Raw genomic sequence first — 18,992 nt, forward strand, 5'->3', positions numbered from 1 at the left:
GTGATGCCTTGTATTTCTGTGGTGTTGGTTATAATTTCGCTTCCTGTTTTACTGACTCACCAGCCCGCCTGTGCTGTGCAAGCTCTACCCGTGTTTGGGCTCTGACGGTCTTGAATTTGCGGCCTGATCGGCTCCACCTCCTTCCCCGAGCCCCCTGGCTGTTCTCCCAGGTGACGTCTTTCTGTCCTGGAAACCAGTCCCGAGACTCCCCTTGGGGTCCCAGCCCCGGCAGGTGGAATTGAGAGGCAGGGGTGTGGCTCAGAAGAGCCCCCCATACCTGACCCCCTGTCCTCCAGTCCTCAGATCAGGCGCAGAGGAGCGAGTCTCGTGAGCCTGGGGTTTGCAGCGGTCTGGGACTTGCCCCCCAGCCCCGGTCACCCCGTCTCAACTGTCTTCGCTATTCTGTAGGGGGCAAGTCCTTGGGTGGCAACAGGAGCTCTGCACACCTGTGGGGAGCTGAGAGCACGCGATTCAGGAAGAATATTCTGTGGGTTTCCAGTGTCTGCAGAGTCAAGCTGGAGTGGACTGTGGGCTTGGAAGTGCAGGGGGACCTGCAGGACTCTGAAGGGCTGTGGTCACGGCAAGAGAGGCCAAGCCTGGCCTCGCGGCACCTCCACCCCAACACACACGCGCCTGCAGGCAGGTGTGCACACACACATGCAAAGTGCACACACACACTCAAATGCAGGCACACAGCCAGACTCGCCCTTCAGATCTGCTCCCCATTCGGCTACTTGGTCCTGATCCTTTCAAAAGGGAGACTGCAGGCTGGGGGTTGTGAGAGCAGTGGCCCAGGGCAGTACAAGGGGGAGGGGAGGGGAGGGGGAGGAAAGTCACCTGATGCTCCCAAAGCTGCAGGAGTCTGGGGGCCGCGTCCAGGAGGGGCAGGAAGAGAGTGAGCCAGGGCAATTCGTTCATATGTAATTCTGGAGTGCTTACTGCAAATGGCTCACGCGTGCCAGGCACTGCGGAAATCAAAGACGGGGAAGGAGTAGTGCAGGGGGTAGGGCGGTGGGCTGGAAGGTCGAGGAAGAACCCAGCCCTCGAGGAAGAGCAAAGACACAGACCTGGAAGCCAGAGACCGAGGTGGAGCCTGTGCCGCCCGCCGCCTGTGCGGGTGGGGGTCTGCCTGACCTGCGTGGTCCCTGCCTGGGCTCCACCCTCCCCTAAGCCCAAGGGGCAAGGCTGGCACCTCTGGGCTGCCTGCCTGCTCCCTGCTGCCCAGGACCGGACACGAGCTCCCGGGAGCCGAGGGCGCCTCTGCTGGCTGTGAGGAGACAGGAGCCCGAGGCCTGCCCTGGGCGGGCACGGCCCAGGGAGAAGCTGGCCGCGGCGGCCTAAACACGATGCCCTTCTCCCGGGACCTGTCCCCGGTGGGCAGTCATCCACCGGCACCCAAGGCGTGAGGACAGTGAGCCAAGGAAGCACTTCCCCTGCACTTTCCCCACCCTCGCCGGGCAGGACAGAGCCCTGGGGCACCAGGGCGAGTCCAGGCTGACCCGTGACCCACAGCGCACGCGAGGCCTCTCTCCCACGGCCACAGCCCCCCCATCATGACTCCTCCCGGGACCCTGGGCTGCGGTGGGCATCCTCTTGGGGCTCACCCAGGAAGTGTTGAGAGCGCCTGCAACTGACCTTCAGGGCCGGCCAGGCACCCAGATGCTGTGTCCCCCAGCCCACCGCCAACCGCAGCCCTGGCTCTGGCCCTCCGTGGAGACCTCCTGAAGGCTGGCCGCTCCCTTCCAGCCTGCCCTTCCGCACCGCCCCCTGGAGTCAGGGGTCAACACTTCCATGTCCCTGCGTCCCCTCCCCTTCCCTGCCCCTCAGCACTTCTGTTCTCCTTCACAGCTAGAGTCCAGCTCGCTCACCCATCTCTGCCTCTGTCCACCCAGGTCTCACCCCCTTGACCTGAAGCTTCCAGACTCAGGCCTGGTCTCCACTCTGAGCCCTGGGCCATGTCCTGGGGGTGCAGCCAGCACCCAGGTCCTTTATACTCCCACCTGGGAAGCGCTTCTCCAGGCCGAGGGGTCATAGCACTCCAAACCGCTACTCCCATGAGCCCTGCACTCCACCTTGACTCCCTTTTCCCCTGAACGAGGACCCGTGGGATTCTAGCCTCCGGGCCCGCTGCCTCCTCCCAACCGAACACCAGCCGCATCCCACTCCAACTCCCACCACGTGGACGCCCCTCCTGGCCCGCCACCTGGTCTTCCCCTCCCACCCCTGGGCAGCGAAGCACAGCTGAGCCATGCCTGGTACCCCTGGACCATCAACCACCAAAGCCAGCCGGGTGTACACCTCCCCGGAGACCAGCGGCCGTCCCGATGACCCGCTTCCCCAGCAGACACCATGGAGGGGGGGTCTCTTCTCGGAGGGGGGTCTCTTCTCCGAGCGAGGCCCGAAGGGAAGCCCGCACTCCCAGGCCTGCACCCACATGCCTCCAAGCATTGCCCTGGTGAGGGACTCGGTCTATCTGGACGCGGCCCTCGCTGCCCGCCCCGCCCCCTCTGTCTGTCCCCCTCCCACCCCCCAGGCGCCGGACCTGGCCCTCTGCATGCCCCCTCCCCAGCCCTCTCCCCTCTGTCCACCGCCCGGTTCTGGGAGGGGTGACCACCCCCCTCCTCCATAGCGCCCTTCCCAGCAACCCCACCCCTTCCTGGCTCCTTCCTCCCTCAAGGCCCCAAGTCCCACGGGGCTTCGGGCCCCTTCAGAAGCTGTCCTCCCTGCCCCCCGGGGGGGCTTGTCTCAAACTGTCCCCTTCCTCAGTCTCCCAGTCTCAACGCTCAGCTGCCCCGCCAGCCCCACCATCCATGCTGGAGACACGGGCACCCTTCCTGGCTCCCCCCGGCCCGCCTCCAGCCGGTCCCCAAACTCTCCCCCTCGCCCCCCGAGACCCTCCCAGTGCCCCCCCTCAGCCCACTGCCCGCACTCCCAAGTGCCCACTTCTGGCCACAGCCTACGTCCAGCCAAGCCAGCCCTGACCCTCAGCGCCACCTCAGAGCCCTGCGTGTGCCAGGCTCGCCTGGAGGCCTCGCATGCGGCTCCCGGTGCCCGAGAGGGACTGGGCGCGGCAGTCACTGCCCCGGTGCTCCCTCCTGCTGGTGGGCTTTGCCAGGTCTCACTCTCTGCCAGGAGGGCAGCTGTGCCAGCCCCTTTCACTCCTCTCCAAGGAGGCAGCCACCAAAAGCCCCCTCAGTCCCATCCTGCAGAGCAGGCAGAAGACCCCCAGGGTTACAGGGTGGACGCTCCCTGGAAAAGTCAGCTGGGTGCGGCACTCAGGACCCCCAGGCAGTGCCTGAATGGGGTTCCCGAAGCCTCCGAATCCCACCTGCCTGGGGGCGGGGGTGGGGGGTGGCTAGGAGACGGGGCCATAGCTGGGCGAGTATTTTCGAGTATTTTATTGGAGGTTCACAGATACAAGAGCTCCGAGCAGGGTCACAGCTTGGAGGAGGTGGGGTCGTGGGGGGAGTGAGCCCCCAGATGCTGGCAGGCCCCCGCCCCACCCTGGGAGGCCCCATACGGGCCCTTTTTGCAGGGTGTCAGGTCTGAGGGGCCTCGGGAGCCCGGGTGGGGGCACAGGCAGGGAGAGGGGGCAGCCACTCAAAGCCGGGGTGCAGCAGCACAGGCAGAAACCCAGGGGCCCCCAGAAACGGGCAGGGGGCCAAGAGGCAGAGAGGCCGGGGCAGCACGAAGCTCGCTGCCCCCTTGACAGACGAAGCTTCCGATGGCCCCACTGCCTGGCTCACAGCTTTGGGGTCAGGGGGTGCCCAGGGCGGACGCCCGGCTCTGCCCTGGCCATGTCTCAGGGCCGCGTGTCCCGCCGGCGTGCCCACTGGGGCCTCAGTAGTCGGTGAGCGGGTACCGCAGGAAGATGAAGACCAGGATGATGCAGGAGGCGGCCAGTGCGGAGCTCGTGATGTTGAACAGCCGTGCCGTCTTGGCGTCCTCCACCGCCCCGTTCAGGTCGTTGAGGAGCTTCTTGTCCCGGACCTGAAGCCAGGAGCAGTAAGACCAGCAGTCAGGGCTGAGAGTGGACACACAGGCCAGGCGGGAGGGCCTGAGGCAGAGGGCCCAGGAGAGGGTAGCCCTGAGCCTGGGTCAGTTCCCGATTCCTGACCACCACACGGGGCTACTGCCCAAGGATGTCCTTTCTGGGTGGAAACGTGCGCTGGACTTTGGGGGCGGGGCGGGGGAGGCTTAGGGGCATCAGATCTGAAACTTACTCTCAGTTTATGAGACAAATAACCTGTATTTAACAGGTGGCATCAGTGGTAAAGAATCTGCCTGCCAATGCAGGAGACATCAAGAGACGTGGCTTAATCCCTGGGTCAGAAAGACCCCCTGGAGGAAGGTGTGGCATCTGCTCTAGTATCCTTGCCTGGAGAACCCCACGAACAGAGGAGGGCTGAACCCCTGGAGGGCTACGGTCCTTGGGGTCACAAGGAGTCAGACGTGACTGGGTGAGTGAGCACACACGCAGAAGAGATGCTGGATGTGGTGAACTATTAACTGCTGGGGGTCTGGGTGAAGGGCATGCAGGGGTTCTTGTATCTCCTTTCTGGCAACTTTTAGGTAAATCTAAAACACTTAGGGGACTTCCCTGGTGGCCCAGCGGCTAGGACTCTACACTCCCAATGCAGAGGCCCGGGCTGGATCCCTGGTCAGGGAGCGAGATCCCACATCCAAGAGTTCACACACTGCAACGAAGACCCAGCACAGCCAAATAAACACATAAATAAAATAAATATTAAAGACATAGAACTATTTATAATAACACGGGTTGTTGATGCTGTTTTACGTACTTGAAAGTTGCTAAGAGGGTAAAAATTCAGTGTTCTTACTACCAAAAAAATTAAAAACAGGTAATTATGAGAAGTGATGGAGTGCTAACTAACCCTGCTGTAGAAACCACTTCACGCGACGCACACGTGTCAGGTCATCGCGTACACCTTAAGCGTGTTCAGTGTCACAGGTCGACTCTACGCCACCAGCTCTGGGAAAATAGACGGAAGAGGAAGCTGGCCTCAGAGAGTCTGTGACTGGGTGAGGGGGCGTCACGAGTGTGTGCTGACTTGACTGGTTCCGCCTCACTTACAGTTAACTGGGGCTCCCTGAGGACACACGCTGTGGACAAGGGGCAGCCCCCAGGGCCTCGAGACGGGATATTAAAGTGAACGGGGGCCTCCCTGGTGGGCCAGGGGTTGAGAATCTGCCTTCCAATGCAGGGGACATGGTTAGATCTCTGGTCACGAAACTAAGACCACATGCCATGGGGCAACTCAGCCCATGCACCGCAAGCGAAGCCCATGCGCTGGAGCTAGAAAGCCCGCCTGATGCAGCAAAGACCCAGCACAGCCACACTCACGCCCAAGTGAGAGGAGCGGCCTGGAGTCCAATAAGTCCCAGGGAGCCATAGACAGCGGTGGACCTATTCCCAAGATCCTCTGGCTGGGAAGGAGTGTCCCTGGGGAGGCGCCCCTGGCCTCATCCAAGCCAGGTCTTAGGAGTCCCCTTCCCTCCCACCTTCTCCTTCCACAGAGCCCAGAGAGGTGCAGGTCTGAGCATACTGCAAGCAGAGCCTGGGAGGAGGAAGAAAGGGAGCAAGGAGAGAGACAGGAGAGGCAGGAAGAGAAAGTCTTTGCATCAGCAGATTGGTGGATGGGTGGGTGGATGGATGGATGGATGGATAGATGGATGGGTGGGTATATGGACAAAAGGCAGGGCCTGGGTTAGGCAGATAGATGGCACTGATGTCTGGCTGCCTGGAGGGTGGAGGAGGGATGGCAAGCTAACACAGGGAGACATAGATGCGCAGGAGGGTGGGAGTGTGTAGGGGTGGATGGACTTCCTGTGGACACTCAGGAAAGAACCCAGGGAGCAGGGATGTTTGGGTAAAGCCCAGGAGAGAGTGGAGAGATGGTCATATGCTCACCTGCAGGGAAAACAGGTGTCTAAAGACAAAGCTCCCAGGTGTAGATGTGCTGAGGTCTACCAGAGGAATAACCAGAGGCCGGTGTGAGGAGGGCAGAACCCAGAGGAGAGGGGAGGGGGGCTTAAAATCAGAGAGGAGACTGTCAAGGAGCAATTTGTGTGGGGCTTCATAGGCACTTTTTAGCAGAAAACAGGCAGGCTCTGGAGTTTTTTACTCTGATAATTCTGGATGCTGTGTGTAGAACATACTGCAGGGGCAGAGGCTGGAGAAAAGCAGAAAAGAGGCTCCCTTAACAGCCCAGGTGAGTGGGCAGGGTGGGTCGTGTCAGGTCAGTAGACATGAAGGTGGTAAGAACTGACCGTTTTCTGGGTCTATTTTGAAGACACAGCTGACAGTATTTACTGGGATCAGATGTGCAGTGTGATAAAAAAAGAAAGGAATTTGAGATGATTGCAAGGCTTTTTGATCTACTGAAATAAGGGGGTTGTAGGGCACTCCAGGAGGAGGACGCTTGTGAGCGATTCAGTAGTTTGACTTTTGACGTGAAGCTAGAAATGTCTTCTAGACATACAGCTAGGTATTTTGAGCAGGTAGGTTTTGTAGAGCCTAGTTTAGGGGTAAGGTCTAGGGCAGAGATACAAATTGGAGGAGCATCAACATAAAGATGCTACTTAAAGCTCTGAGACTGGACGAGAGCACCAAGGGACTGAGCACCGACAACGGGAAGAGGAGGACCAAGGACCACGCCTGGGAGCACCCCGTTAGGAGATCCGGGAAGCAAGAGGCAGTGAGGAGGGGAGGCTGAGATGAGCGGGCGAGAAAAGCAGAAGAAACAGGGCTTCCCTGGTGGTCCAGAGGTTAAGAATCTGCCTTCCAACGCAGGGAACATGGGTTCGATCCCTGGTTGGGGAATTAAGATCCCACGTGCCGAGGGGCAGCTAAGCCTGTGCTGCAACTAGAGAAGCCCGTGTGCTGCAATGAAGACCCAGAGTAGCCACCCCCTCAAAAAAAAAAAAAAAAAAAAAAAAACAGAGCAGAAGAAAGGCAAAGAGGAAGGAAGGATGGCGGTGGGTGCAATGGGCTGAAGGAGGAGGAATAAACATGGAGGAGCGGAGTGGATAAACGGATGCGTAGCACAGGGCAGAGAGGTCGCTGGACGATGGTGGCTGGATAAGGGAAAGAGAAGGAAGGCCCTTTGGCGAGTGAACAGACTGATGGATGGGTAACTGGGTAAGTCAACTGAAGCAAGGAAATGAGAAAAATGGGAGCATGAGCAGGCGGATAAATGGATGGTAATATACACGCTCTCTGATGAGCGTGTATGTTACTGGGGTGACAGAGTGTGTGTGACGGGAAGGGAGGGAAGATGGGTGGACGGGTGGACAGACGAGCTGACGCCAGCTCCAGAGCGGACTACCTGGATGGACATGGTAAGCAATTGGGAGAAAGGAGTAGAGGAAAGACAGGGAAGGTGAATACACAAACAGATGAATGAGCAACTTAATTTAGAGGTGATTGACCAGGAAGCGTGAACCAATGAAAGGAAGAGACAGAAATGTACTGATGGCCGGCAGATGACTGGCTGGGGCGGTGGGGGGTGGATACGAGGTCACGAAGAGGAAAAAGTCGAGAGAGAAGAAGGATCGACAAATCCAAGTTTTAACGGATGAACGATTAGCTGTACTGATAGAAGGGGTGGCTAGATAGCGAGAAAGGGTGGAGAAGAGCAGAAAAGAAGGCTGTACAGTTGGATGAGTGAATGAGTAAAGGGAGAGATGGATAGAAAGTGCAGTAAGCTAGAGAGGAAGACATGAGTGAATGAACAGGCAGGAGGTGATGACCAGCTGCGGCCTCCCTGGTCCAGTGGTTTCGACTCTGTGCTGCCAGTGCCGGGGCTCAGGTTCAATCCCTGGTCTGGGAAGTAGGATCCCGCGTGCCACAGAGCACGGCCAAAACATGCTTTAAAAAAAGAAATAAATAAAAGCAAAAGCAAACAAATGGTACCTGATTAAACTTAAAAGCTTTTTGCACAGCGAAGGGAAAGCAAAAGCAGGTGAAAAGACAACCCTCAGAATGGGAGAAAATAATAGCAAATGAAACAACTGACAAAGGATTAATTTCCAAAATATGCAAGCAGCTCATGCAACTCCAGGCCAGAAAAACAAACCACCTCATCAAAAAGTGGGAAAAGGCCTACACAGACATTTCTCCAACGAAGACACACAGATGGCTGACAAACGCGTGAAGAGATGCTCAGCATCGCTCATTATTAGAGAAACGCAAATCAAAACCACCGTGAGATACCACCTCACACAGCTCAGAATGGCCCTCGTCAAAAAGTCTACAAACCATAAATGCTGGAGAGGGTGTGGAGAAAAGGGAATGCTCCTGCACTGTTGTGGGAATGTAAACTGATGGAGACACTGTGGAAGACGGTAGGGAGATTCCTTAAAAACTAGGAATAAAACCACCATATGATGGTATCACTGACTCGATGGACGTGAGTCTAAGTGAACTCCGGGAGTTGGTGATGGACAGGGAGGCCTGGCGTGCTGGGGTGCTGCGATTCATGGGGTCGCAAAGAGTCAGACACGACTGAGTGACTGAACTGAACTGATGATCCAGCAATCCCACTCCTAGGCATATACCCTGAGGAAACCAAAGTTGAAAAAGACCCATGTATCCCATTGTTCATTGCAGCACTCTTTACAATAGGTAGAACATGAAGCAACCTAGATGTCCATCGACAGATGAGTGGATAAAGAAGTTGTGTTACATATACACTACGGAATATTACTCGGCCATAAGAAGGAATGCATTCGAGTCAGTTCTAATGAGGTGGATGAACCTAGGGCCTACTATACAGAGTGAAGTAAGTCAGAAAGAGAAAGATAAATATTGTATTCCAATGCATATATATGGAATCTAGAAAAATAGTACTGAAGAATTTATTTGCAGGACATCAACGGAGAAACAGACAGAGAATAGGCTGATGGACATGGGGAGAGGGGAGGAGAGGGTGAGGTGTATGGAGACAGTAACACGGAAACTTACACTGCCATATGTAAGCTAGATAGCCATTGGGAATTTGCTGTCCGGCTCAGGAAACTCAAACAGGGGCTCTGTATCAACCTAGAGGGATGCGATGGGAGGGAGACGGGAGGGAGGTTCAAGAGGGAGGGGATGTATGTGTACCTATGGCTGATTCATGGTGAGGGTTGACAGAAAACAACAGAAGTCTGTAAATCAATTATCCTTCAATAAAAAATAAATTAATTTAAAAAAAGAAAAATGGCGATGACTATAGAAAGAAGAGTGTAACGAGTCAAAGGTCCAGGAAACGAACCTGATGGCGACCCCAAGGAATTTCCCTGGTGCGTCTGCCCCTGCTTCCTCATCTGCAGTTAGCCGCACCAGTCTCATAGGCTTCTGCTGCTGCTGCTAAGTCGCTTCAGTCGTGTCCAACTCTGTGCGACCCCTGAGACGGCAGCCCACCAGGTTCCCCCATCTCTGGGATTCTCCAAGCAAGAACACTGGAGTGGGTTGCCATTTCCTTCTCCAAGGCATGGAAGTGAAAAGTGAAAGTGAAGTCACTTAGTCGTGTCCGACTCTTAGTGACCCCATGGACTGCAGCCTACCAGGCCCCTCTGTCCATGGGATTTTCCAGGCAAGAGTACTGGAGTGGGGTGCCATTGCCTTCTCCAATAGGGTTTTGCTACCTTTAAATAAAATATTACATTTAATTAAATAATGAGACATGCTTAGAACAGTGCCTAGAATATAAAAGTTCAATAAATAACTGGGCTGTTTGGTGGTTATTGGTATTTGCTGGCTTTTTGTTACTACTATTATTGCTATTAATGAGTAAGGGGGGAAACAGATGAACCCAGGGAAGAAAAAGATTAGATGGCGAGCTGGGTTGATGGAAAGAGTAAGACTGATGGATGAGGTTGGTGGATAAACAGCGCGAGGAAAGGCAGAAAGAAAAGACAGAAGGAACATGAATTTAGTAAGTAAGTGAATGAGTGAATCTACGGATGGTTGGCAGCGTGGAAGAGAAACTCTGGAAGGAAGGAAGATGAATATATGAATTTATAGAGAGAAAATGGACGGGCAAAGAGTTGAAAGGGTGGAAACATGAGTGCATGCGTTGGTGGGTGGACAAGGTGAGCAAGGGTCTTTTCCTTGCAAACCTGTCCCTTCTACGGCCTCCTTCCTCATGTGCGAATGGCACCTCCGTTCTCTCAACAGATCAGATGAATGTCCTTTGAGCTCCTGGGCGGCTCAGAGGTAAGGAATCTGCTTGCAATGCAGGAGACGCAGGTTCCATCCCTGGGTGGGGAAGATCCCCTGGAGAAGGAAATGGCACCCCACTCCAGTATTCTTGCCTGGGAAACCCCATGGACAGGGGAGCCTCGTGGGCTACAGTCCGTGGGGTCGCAGAGAGTTGGACATGACTGAGCAACTCAACAACAGCAGTCTTAGGCTCTTCTCTCTTTTCCCTCACCTCATGCCCAACCCACCAGGATAGTCTACTGACTTTTCCTTTAAAAAACGGGATCTGCTTCCACTCTCTGCTCCCACCTTCTGAACCAAGACTTGACTGAGGCAATAGCCTTTGATCTGGTCCCCAGCTCCGCAACTCCTTAAGCCCTTATGGGCTATCTCCCCCAGTAACAAGGGCAATCTTTTTAAATACAAGCCACATAATATTGACTCTTTGTTTAAAATTCATCCAAGATTTCACTCAAAACAAAATCCTACTGGGGCAGACACAATGCACGTGGTCTGGCCCAGTACACCCCATCTCTGGACCAGCTCCAAGGCTCACCCCCACGCCAGCTACGCTGGGCCCTGAACCTGGCTTTGCCTCGGGGCTTTTGTAATACCCAGTCCATTTTCCTGGAATATGCTTTCCCAGATGCATTTATGGCTACTGCATGAATTCATTCAGGTTTAGACTAAAATATAATCTCATCAAAGAGGCCTTCCTTGCCCACTGTATATAAAATAGCACCTCGTATATCCTTGACGATGCTTCATTTATTGTTCATAGCTGACATTACCACCTGACTCACGTAAGTGTAAGTTTTATTATTGTCTGACTGCTGACCAGGATGTAAGCTCTTCTAGACAGGGATCACGTGTTGCTTGTCACTTACTAGGAACGAGACAATTATTTATTACTCGTGGGATCAATGGGTGGAGAGTGACAGGGTGCTGAAGTGTCTGAATGAACTGATGACCGGGTGACTGACTAGAAGAGGTTAATGAATGGCTACGGCGGCTACACGCGAGTCAGGGAGGGACAGCGTGGAAGAAGACGTCAGGCGCGAGGGCTGGAGCGCGGGCAGATGAATCAATACACAGATTCAGGGAAGCCGGTAGATGAAGGTGTCGAGCAAAGACGGGGCAGGAGGAAAGAGATGACACGCATCCATGAAGGTGTGTGGGCCACAGACAGAGCCCTGATGGACGGGCCAGGTGGGTGGCGGGTGGGGGAGGGGCTGAAGAAAGTGCTACACGGCGTGGACGGAGGAGTGAATGGGAGGCTGGAGGAGGGCGTGGGGGGAGCAAATGGGTGGGAGAAAAGAGAATAGGAGGAAGCGAAGGTGAGAGCGGGCCGTGCGGGGCCGGAGCACCAGGAGCAGGGGCTGGACTGCTGGCGGTCGTCGTGAGCCCTGTCTGGGCCACCCACCCCCACAGCGCAGGCCGCGGCCCCAGGCTCCCGTCTGTGGCCATGCCTGCCCAGACGGACCTGGCTGCGCCCGAGGGGGGCTGTGGGGACACGGCAGGCCATCCTGCTCCTGGCGCTCCCGGGAATGCCGTTTTGTTCGGCCGTGCTCTGCGAGTGGAGGAGGGGATGGGTTCAGTGACGCAGGTCAGCGCTCGGAGGGATCCAGGGAGTCCAGGAGTCCAGCCAAGGCCCCCTGACCCCAAGGCCGTAAGGTGCCCTTGCAAGTGCCCACGACTGGCTGCAAACAATGTCCGGAGCAGCAGGCCAGGAGACGTGCAGCCGGACAGACAGATGGCTGAACTCCCGGGTGCGGGAGCCCGGGCCAGCAGGCCCGCCTGTCCCTCTGCCGGGGACAGAGGCAGCTTGCCTTGCTGGCTGCCCATGCCGCTCCCCAGTAAGTCCCACGCCTCTCTGCTCCGAGAGCCCACAGAGAGGATGTGGGGGAGCGCCCGGCTGGAGGCACAGTGGGGCTCCTTCTGCCTCTTAGAAGCACCATCTCCCACCCCCCACCCCAGCGCGGAGCCTTGCACTCAGTTCAGAAACCTGTGACCTACCTACAACCCACGGCAGATGGGCCTGCCCGGGGCCCGCCGGCACCCACAGGAGCCTCACAGCCACGCCCAGGTCCACGGGCTGCTGGCGGGACTGGCAGGAGGGCCCCAGAGGCAGAGCTGAGGCTGGGGGGCTTCCCCCGGCCTCCCTGGGACCCCCTTCCTTTTGCTGCCTCTAAAGCACACATGCACACTCATGCACACACAGTTGTACACACGCGCATAGACACACTCATACACTCACACATCCACACATACAATTACACGCACATGCTCGCTGATACCTATATGCACACACACACACAGTACACACAGTTACACACACATGCACACTCACACCCTCACACAGATACACGTGCATTCTCACGCCTGCACATCTCAAGCACACACATACATGCTCACACCTATATGCACGCACACACTCTTGCACACACACTCATGCTCTCGTGCACACTCACACGTGCCCACACGCATGCACACTCACTGGACACAGTTCCTGTCCGATGGAGCCCAGGGCTGGGTACACTAGCCTGGAGATGAACGCGTGAGCAGCGGGGGGATGGAGGCCCTGAGGATGAGTCAGGAGGCGGGAAGGCCAGGTGGCCAGGCCGTGTGACACTGGGACAGGGACGGGTGGGGGGTGCTCCATGCTCAGAGCAGCAAGCAGAGCTGTCCCAGCCTCCGTCCCCCCGGGTGCCAGCCCCTCCTCTGCCTCTAGCCTGCCCTCCTCCGTGTTCCCGCTCCCCACCCCTGCCTCAGGCAGCAAATCTGGGCCCAGGAAAAGGGATGACCTGGCGAGATGAGAGCCCAGCCCTTGGGGAAGCGGGAGGAGACAGGGAGGCCCGGGTCTCCCTCTGCCCCTCTGCGGGTTGGGCTCCAGCAGCCCCAGGCTCTTGGGTCCTGACGCACCCGCAGGGATCTCCGGACCCCAAGTGTGAGTCAACCACAGCTCCCTTCCCCCATTTCGGTCCATTTTTCTCCGCTGTGCCCTCGAGGGTGGGGAGCAGGGGATGGGGGTATCCTGTCTGCTCCGCTCCGGCAGCTCCCATCACAGCAGCGAGGGAAGGCCTTCTGAGAGCCGTGCACACCGAGGGTGCGGGGTCAGGCTGCATGGGACACACTCAGGCCTCCCTGCCCCGGCCTCCCCGCCCCATCCCCCCAGGATGGGTCACTGGAAAGCATGTGAGAGGGGCAGAGCAGTGGCGGGGGCAGCGCCCCGTCTGTCTGTCACAGCCCCCCTGAGTGCCTGCCTGGCGTCAGGCTCCCTGTGCGGGGCTGGGACAAGGTCTCCAGCAGTGACGTCAGCCCTCCTCCTATCGACAGGGGAAGGATTCCAAGCTCTCTTCACCTCCACGCTGGCTCCATCCTAATGCCCAGGGGCAGCTGCGCCCAGGCCTAATTCCCAGGTCTCTACACAGGGGACAGGACACTGAGGTCCCAACCCCAGAGGCCAAATTGGCCGTGCAGAGACCCTGGCCCCGAGGACGCTGAGCCTGCCAGGACGCCCTGGAAGGTTCCCCAGCTCAGGATGCGATGGGCAGGCCTTCTGCTGTCCTGAGCTAGCTGGCCGACCTCTGCGTCTCCCTAGGTCCCCCAGCCTCTCCGCTATACCTGCTGCACCCACGGGCTTCTTTGTGAGGGAGGAGGGGTCAGCACCACTGCTCAGCTTTCCAGACCCCCCAGCCCCTCCTCCATCCTCCTGGCTCACCTTGAGGGAGTAGGCCAGGGCGATGAAGCCCAGGCAGCAGAAGTTGAGGTAGACGAAGTTGAAGATGGACCAGAGGTAGTAGTCATTCACCTCCGTGGTGTCTGGGTAGACCTCGATGACGGTCGTGGGGTTCGTCATGGTCTTCTTCTCCGCCAGGTGCTTGCAGGCCGGGGGGGCACCGGCAGCCCGCACGCTGTCTGTCTTGCTGCTCTTGGACTCCATGGGGAACAGGGTGGGCGCCATGGGGGGTGAGGCCGAGGGCTCCGGGGCCGGGGCCGCCGGAGCCTGCAGAGCTGGGGGCTTGGACACGCAGGCGAAGCAGCCCTTGGGCGAACCTGCCGGGGGCCTCGGGATCCAGAAGGCCCCGTCCAGGGGGATTCGGGCTTCCTGGGTGCCGTCCGTGGTGCTGGCCGGGGCTCCCAGCAGGGCTGGGCACTGGGCGGGGCCCTGGGCCTGCAGGGAGGGGGAGACGAAGAATAAGCCGGGTCCTGATCACCCTATGGGCCCACCTTGGCCCCTACAGCCTCCCCCTTGCAGTCTCATAAACAGCTCCAGGGACACGGAAATCCCGCAGGGGCAGCCAGTTGCCGGCCACCACCTGCCTCCCCCACCGTCCCCCGCCCCATGCCAAAGCCCTCCGAGCAGCCTTGGCAGGGACAGCAGGGGCTTCCCAACACTTCACCCGCTGACACACAACAGCAACACTCCCACACTCCCCCAGCACCCGACCGACAGGCTCTCTCAGTAAACAACGCAAGCAGCACCCCAGACACGGCGCCCACACAGGGCACGCACGCCCACAATGACACGGCCTCTGCCAGGCTTGGCAGGCGGAGCGGAGCTCTGCCCGGCACCTGCACGCTGGCACAAGCTGACGCTTGGGACACAAACGCCAGCATCACCGCCCGGCTCTCCAGACACCAGCACACCCCGTGCGCCCAGAGAGGCCTCCAGGTAAACAAGCCCGCACTGTGACCCTCACACACACCGCGCCACAGGCCCCGACACAGTCGCGGAAGAATGAACCCGCCGCCCGCGGGGGCTCCGAACTCGCGCGCATCGCCCCTGCCCCCCGACCCGGCCCGGAGCAGCTCTGGGACCCCAAGCGCGCGCACTCGCCGGTCGCCAGGAGCAGACGCACAGCGACACTCTGCAGAACGAGCCGTCTCAGACCACGCGCCCTCGCCCCGCGCCGCCCCGGGGGTCCGGCAGCCGGGGCCCCGCGGCGCCCGCCCCCTGGCCCCCAGCCCGGCCCAGGTTTGCCGCAGCCGCGGGAAGACGCGCGCTCACCTACTGGCGACTCCTCGGCGGCCGGGCCCGACCCTGCGCTCGCTGCGCGCGTCCTTTCGCCGTCCCGCCGGTGGCTGGCTGTCCCGCCGCTCGGCGTCCCGGCGGCCCGACCTCGGCGCGGGGAGCGCGCGGGGCGGCGCGGGGAGGGGCGCGGGCTGGCAGCGCCGCTCCTCCGCTGCCTGCGCGCCCTCCGCAGCGCCAGGGCCGGCCGCCGGCTGCAGCCCAAACCTGACTCACGGCGGCGGCGGCGGCGGGCGCAGCCACCTCCCCGCCTCCTCCCGCCGGTGGGGTGGGCGCTGCGGGCGCCGGCCGGAAGTGGCGACCCTTGCGGGTGGGCAGAGCTGGGCAGGGATGGGCTCTCCCGCAGCGCCCAGCCCGGGCGCCCGCGCCACCTGCCTGCGTCTCCCGGATCCCACCCGCTCCCTGTGTCCTCCCTCTGGCTGAGCCCCCGGCCCCTCGCTGAGCCGTCCCACCTGTCTTTCCGGGGAGAGCCCCTTCCCCCTTCTGTGCTTCCCCCTGTCTCGCCCCGCCCCGGTTCCCAGGACCCTTCCCCTCTGTGCTGCCCCTTCTCTGCCCGGTGAGTTTCCTGCTCCATCTGGGCTCTCTCTGCGTCTCAGCCCTTGCCCCTACCCACCTAGTCCCAGGCCAGGTGGGTGTCTGGGCCTCCCCAAGCCCTCTGCCCACAGAGCCCTCTGCCCACAGTCTGTCTTCACGAAGTCAGTGCTCACGTCTAGCCAGGCTCCTGTCTGCGCGCCTGTCCCCACAGGACTCCGCTCCTATCCAAGCCCCCACCAGGGCCCTAGTTCCTCCTGAGTCTCAGGCCCCTCCCAGCCCCAGGGCCCCCAACTGCAGTCCTTCCCCAAGCAGGGTGCCCCTCGCCAGGCCCCCACCCGAGCCCCAACTCTGCCCAGTCTTGCCCCTGACCTGGCCGGGACTTCATCCTTCCTGAGTCCACCCCACCGAGTTCCCGCCCCCACTTTCCCCCAGATCTGAACTCAAGCTCCCCAAGCCCAGAGCCCCTGCTTGAGCCCAGGTAATGTCGCTCCCTCACGAAGTCTAGTCTTGGAGACCATGACCCCTCACCTGACAGGCCTCTTTGCCCCTGGGGCCAGGTGTCCCTTCCCAGGCCCGGTGACACTCATCCCCCTGGAGCTCAGGCCTCCCACCTGCCCAAGCTGCCCTGTGGGCTCTGTCACCCTCGCCCCCGTCCCAGGCCTCCAGCCCCATCTACGCCGCCTCCCTGCCATTCTGACACTTGCCCCACATCGGTTGCCCTTCCTGCAGTCGTCCCAACCACACCCTCGCCATGGGGAAGCCCCAAACCCCTCCTCGCTGCACAGGGGCCTCCGAGGTGGTCCTCCTCTCCAACCAGCCACCGCTAGGAGCAGCGGCCCCCCCTCCACCCCTGCCCCACGCAGCCGCCCTCCCGGTGGCAGCCTGTGCTCCCCCTCGAGCCCTTGTTACCCCCACAGGCTTCGAGCCCTTCCTCCCATGAAGGCCGCTTCTGCTCTGACCGGCTCGACTCACCTCTCGTCTCCAGGACACCCTCTCCTCCCATCTGGCTCCTACCCAGGGGCCCCTTCTCCTCAGAGTCCTCTCTGAAGCCCCTTCTCTCGAGAACCCCTGCACGTGCCGAGCCCGAGCCCTTGTCTGCAGCCTCTTCCCTGGTCAGGCCCCCTCTCCTGTCCAGGGCTGATCAGGAGCCCACAAAGAGCTGGCTCTAAAGATGCTGCTAAAACTGTCTTCCAGGGGGCAGGGTCCCAGAGCAACATCCCTCCCCTGCCCGACCACACCCTTGGCAGGCCCAGCCCACAGGTGAGAGGGCGATGGGACTTCCGCGAAGCTGGGCTCAGTTCTCCCCCAGCAGTCCACCACCGACCCCCTTCCAAGGGCCTGGCTCGGCGGTGGCCAGACCCCAGTCTCAGGTGGCGCCTGACCTAAGGGGCCAGTGAGCCTGTGTGTGGCCTGGGAACCTGTCTCCCTGGCGTGCCAGCTGGGCTCCCTGGGACAGGCTCTGCCCAGGGCTGGGCAGGCTGCAAGGTGGATGGGCTGGCCTGCCCGAGTCCAGCTGGTCCTCGGGCATGGGAGAGGGCACCAGGCCCACAGGGGTCTGCTTCTGGTCACTGGGTGGAGCTGGGCTTCCTCTCCCAACTCCAACCACCCTGCCCCCGACCCCCAGCCCACTGTCCGGGATGCATCATCCCACGGGCCTTCACCAGAGCGGCCGAGGGAAGGTGCTGGATTCAGATCAGCTCCTGAGAGCTCAGACTGGGTGTCCTCCAAGCAGGATGTGTCCACCTGAGCCCGCTGGGCTGGTGCAGAGCAGGGCCGAGCCAGCCAGAGAGAGAGCCAGCGTTGGAGCGGCCGAACGCCAGGCCCTGTGCTGGGCTCCTCCTGGCGTCCGTCAGGCCCGTGGCCAGGAGTGCCCAGCTGTCACCCACCTTCCCAGGACAGAGACTCGAGGCTCAGGGTTGGGTCACAGAAGCTGGGTCTGAGCCCAGAGTCAGACTCCAGGGTCCAGAGAAACCCGGCCAGCTGGGTGGAGCCGACCCTGGGCAGGACACCAGTGCCCTGCCAGTCTGGGTTAGGAGCTGGGGGCTCAGCCTGCGCTAATAACCCATGCGGCATTTGGGGGTCTCGTCCCCATGTCCCAGAGGAGAGGACACATGGCCCCACTTCTGCCCAGTCTCAGTGAGCGAGGCAGGTGGAGGAGGGGCCCACCGCCAGCCTTGAGGGGGTGGTGGGAGGCTTTGAGGACAGAGAGGCCCGCATGGTCAAGGCGCAGGGCGTGAGGGGCAGGCGGCCTCCTTCCTGGCGGCTCTGCCCTGCAAGCTCCCAGGTTGCGGCGCTGACGACCGTCTCCCAGGAGCCCTGCAGCCCTGCAGAGCTCTGCCCACTCCTGGCTCAGATTTCAGGTGCAGAGAACACTGGGCATGCGTTCATGATCCCTCTTGCAATTCTGGAAGAGGCATGCCAGGGCCCGGCTCTGGGGTGCGGTCTCCAGGCCCCCTGGGGCCAGGCCGGTGACAGCCACAGCCCTGCCGGCCTAGACGGTACCAGGACGGGAACAAACGTCACATCAGACCCCGACCCCTGCAGGGGGGGGTGGGCTCCGAGCAGGGTCCAGAGTTACCCATCCCAGAGGCATCTGCCTCACCACCAAGCATTCACAAACTCTTATTCATCCCTCAAAACCTCCTGGCTCTGCAACCACTCTGACCAACCTCTACCCCCTCCAGCAAAACAGGCCAGACTAGCCTGAGGGGACTCCTGTCTTGGATCGCTGGACCCTGCCACCCCAGGACACCAGGCTGGCCTGCTCCAGGATTGGCAGGGCTTATTCACGGAGACACTGCTTCCACGGGCTGGCGAGGAGGCCCGGGAGGGAGGCAGGCTGCCCAGGCGCCACCCGCCCCCTCCCAAGGCCCCCAGTCAGGTGTGCAGGGGACTCGGGAAACACTTTCTAAGGAAGTGTGGTGGGCACTTGCCTGGGCCCAAGAACGTGCCTCAGTGTAGGCGCTCACGAGACAGGTCCCCAGCCAGGCCCACCTCGCTGGTCACCCCCCCGAGCTGGCACCCCCAGCAGCAGAACCTCGGCCACGAGGCTGGGCGGGAGGCAAGTGTCCAGGTCCGGGCCTGGCCTGGGCCCTGGGTGCCCCAGGCTGAGCCTGCCCTCCCTTTGAGGCGAGGGCACGGCCACGCATGCTAGCTCCTCCCCCGCTTCCACGAGGAGCGCGCCCTCCCCACCGGGCACAAAACACGCCAACACATGGG

General features: G+C 60.2%; 1 protein-coding gene across 1 annotated transcript; it reads right to left on the minus strand.

Moving 5' to 3' along the window:
- Nucleotides 1-3,395: 3,395 nt before the first annotated feature.
- On the minus strand, nt 3,396-15,572 carry IFITM10 (interferon induced transmembrane protein 10). The gene is made up of 3 exons (XM_070359469.1): nt 15,219-15,572; nt 13,929-14,381; nt 3,396-3,990 (listed from the first exon to the last, which is right to left on the minus strand). Exons 2-3 carry the CDS (start codon nt 14,169-14,171, stop codon nt 3,841-3,843), a joined length of 393 nt encoding a protein of 130 aa, XP_070215570.1. The 5' UTR covers nt 14,172-14,381; nt 15,219-15,572; the 3' UTR covers nt 3,396-3,840.
- Between the last annotated feature and the right edge of the window lie 3,420 nt (nt 15,573-18,992).

This window comes from Bos mutus, chromosome 22 (genome assembly GCF_027580195.1).
Source record: "Bos mutus isolate GX-2022 chromosome 22, NWIPB_WYAK_1.1, whole genome shotgun sequence".
NCBI classification, from domain to species: Eukaryota; Metazoa; Chordata; class Mammalia; order Artiodactyla; family Bovidae; genus Bos; species Bos mutus.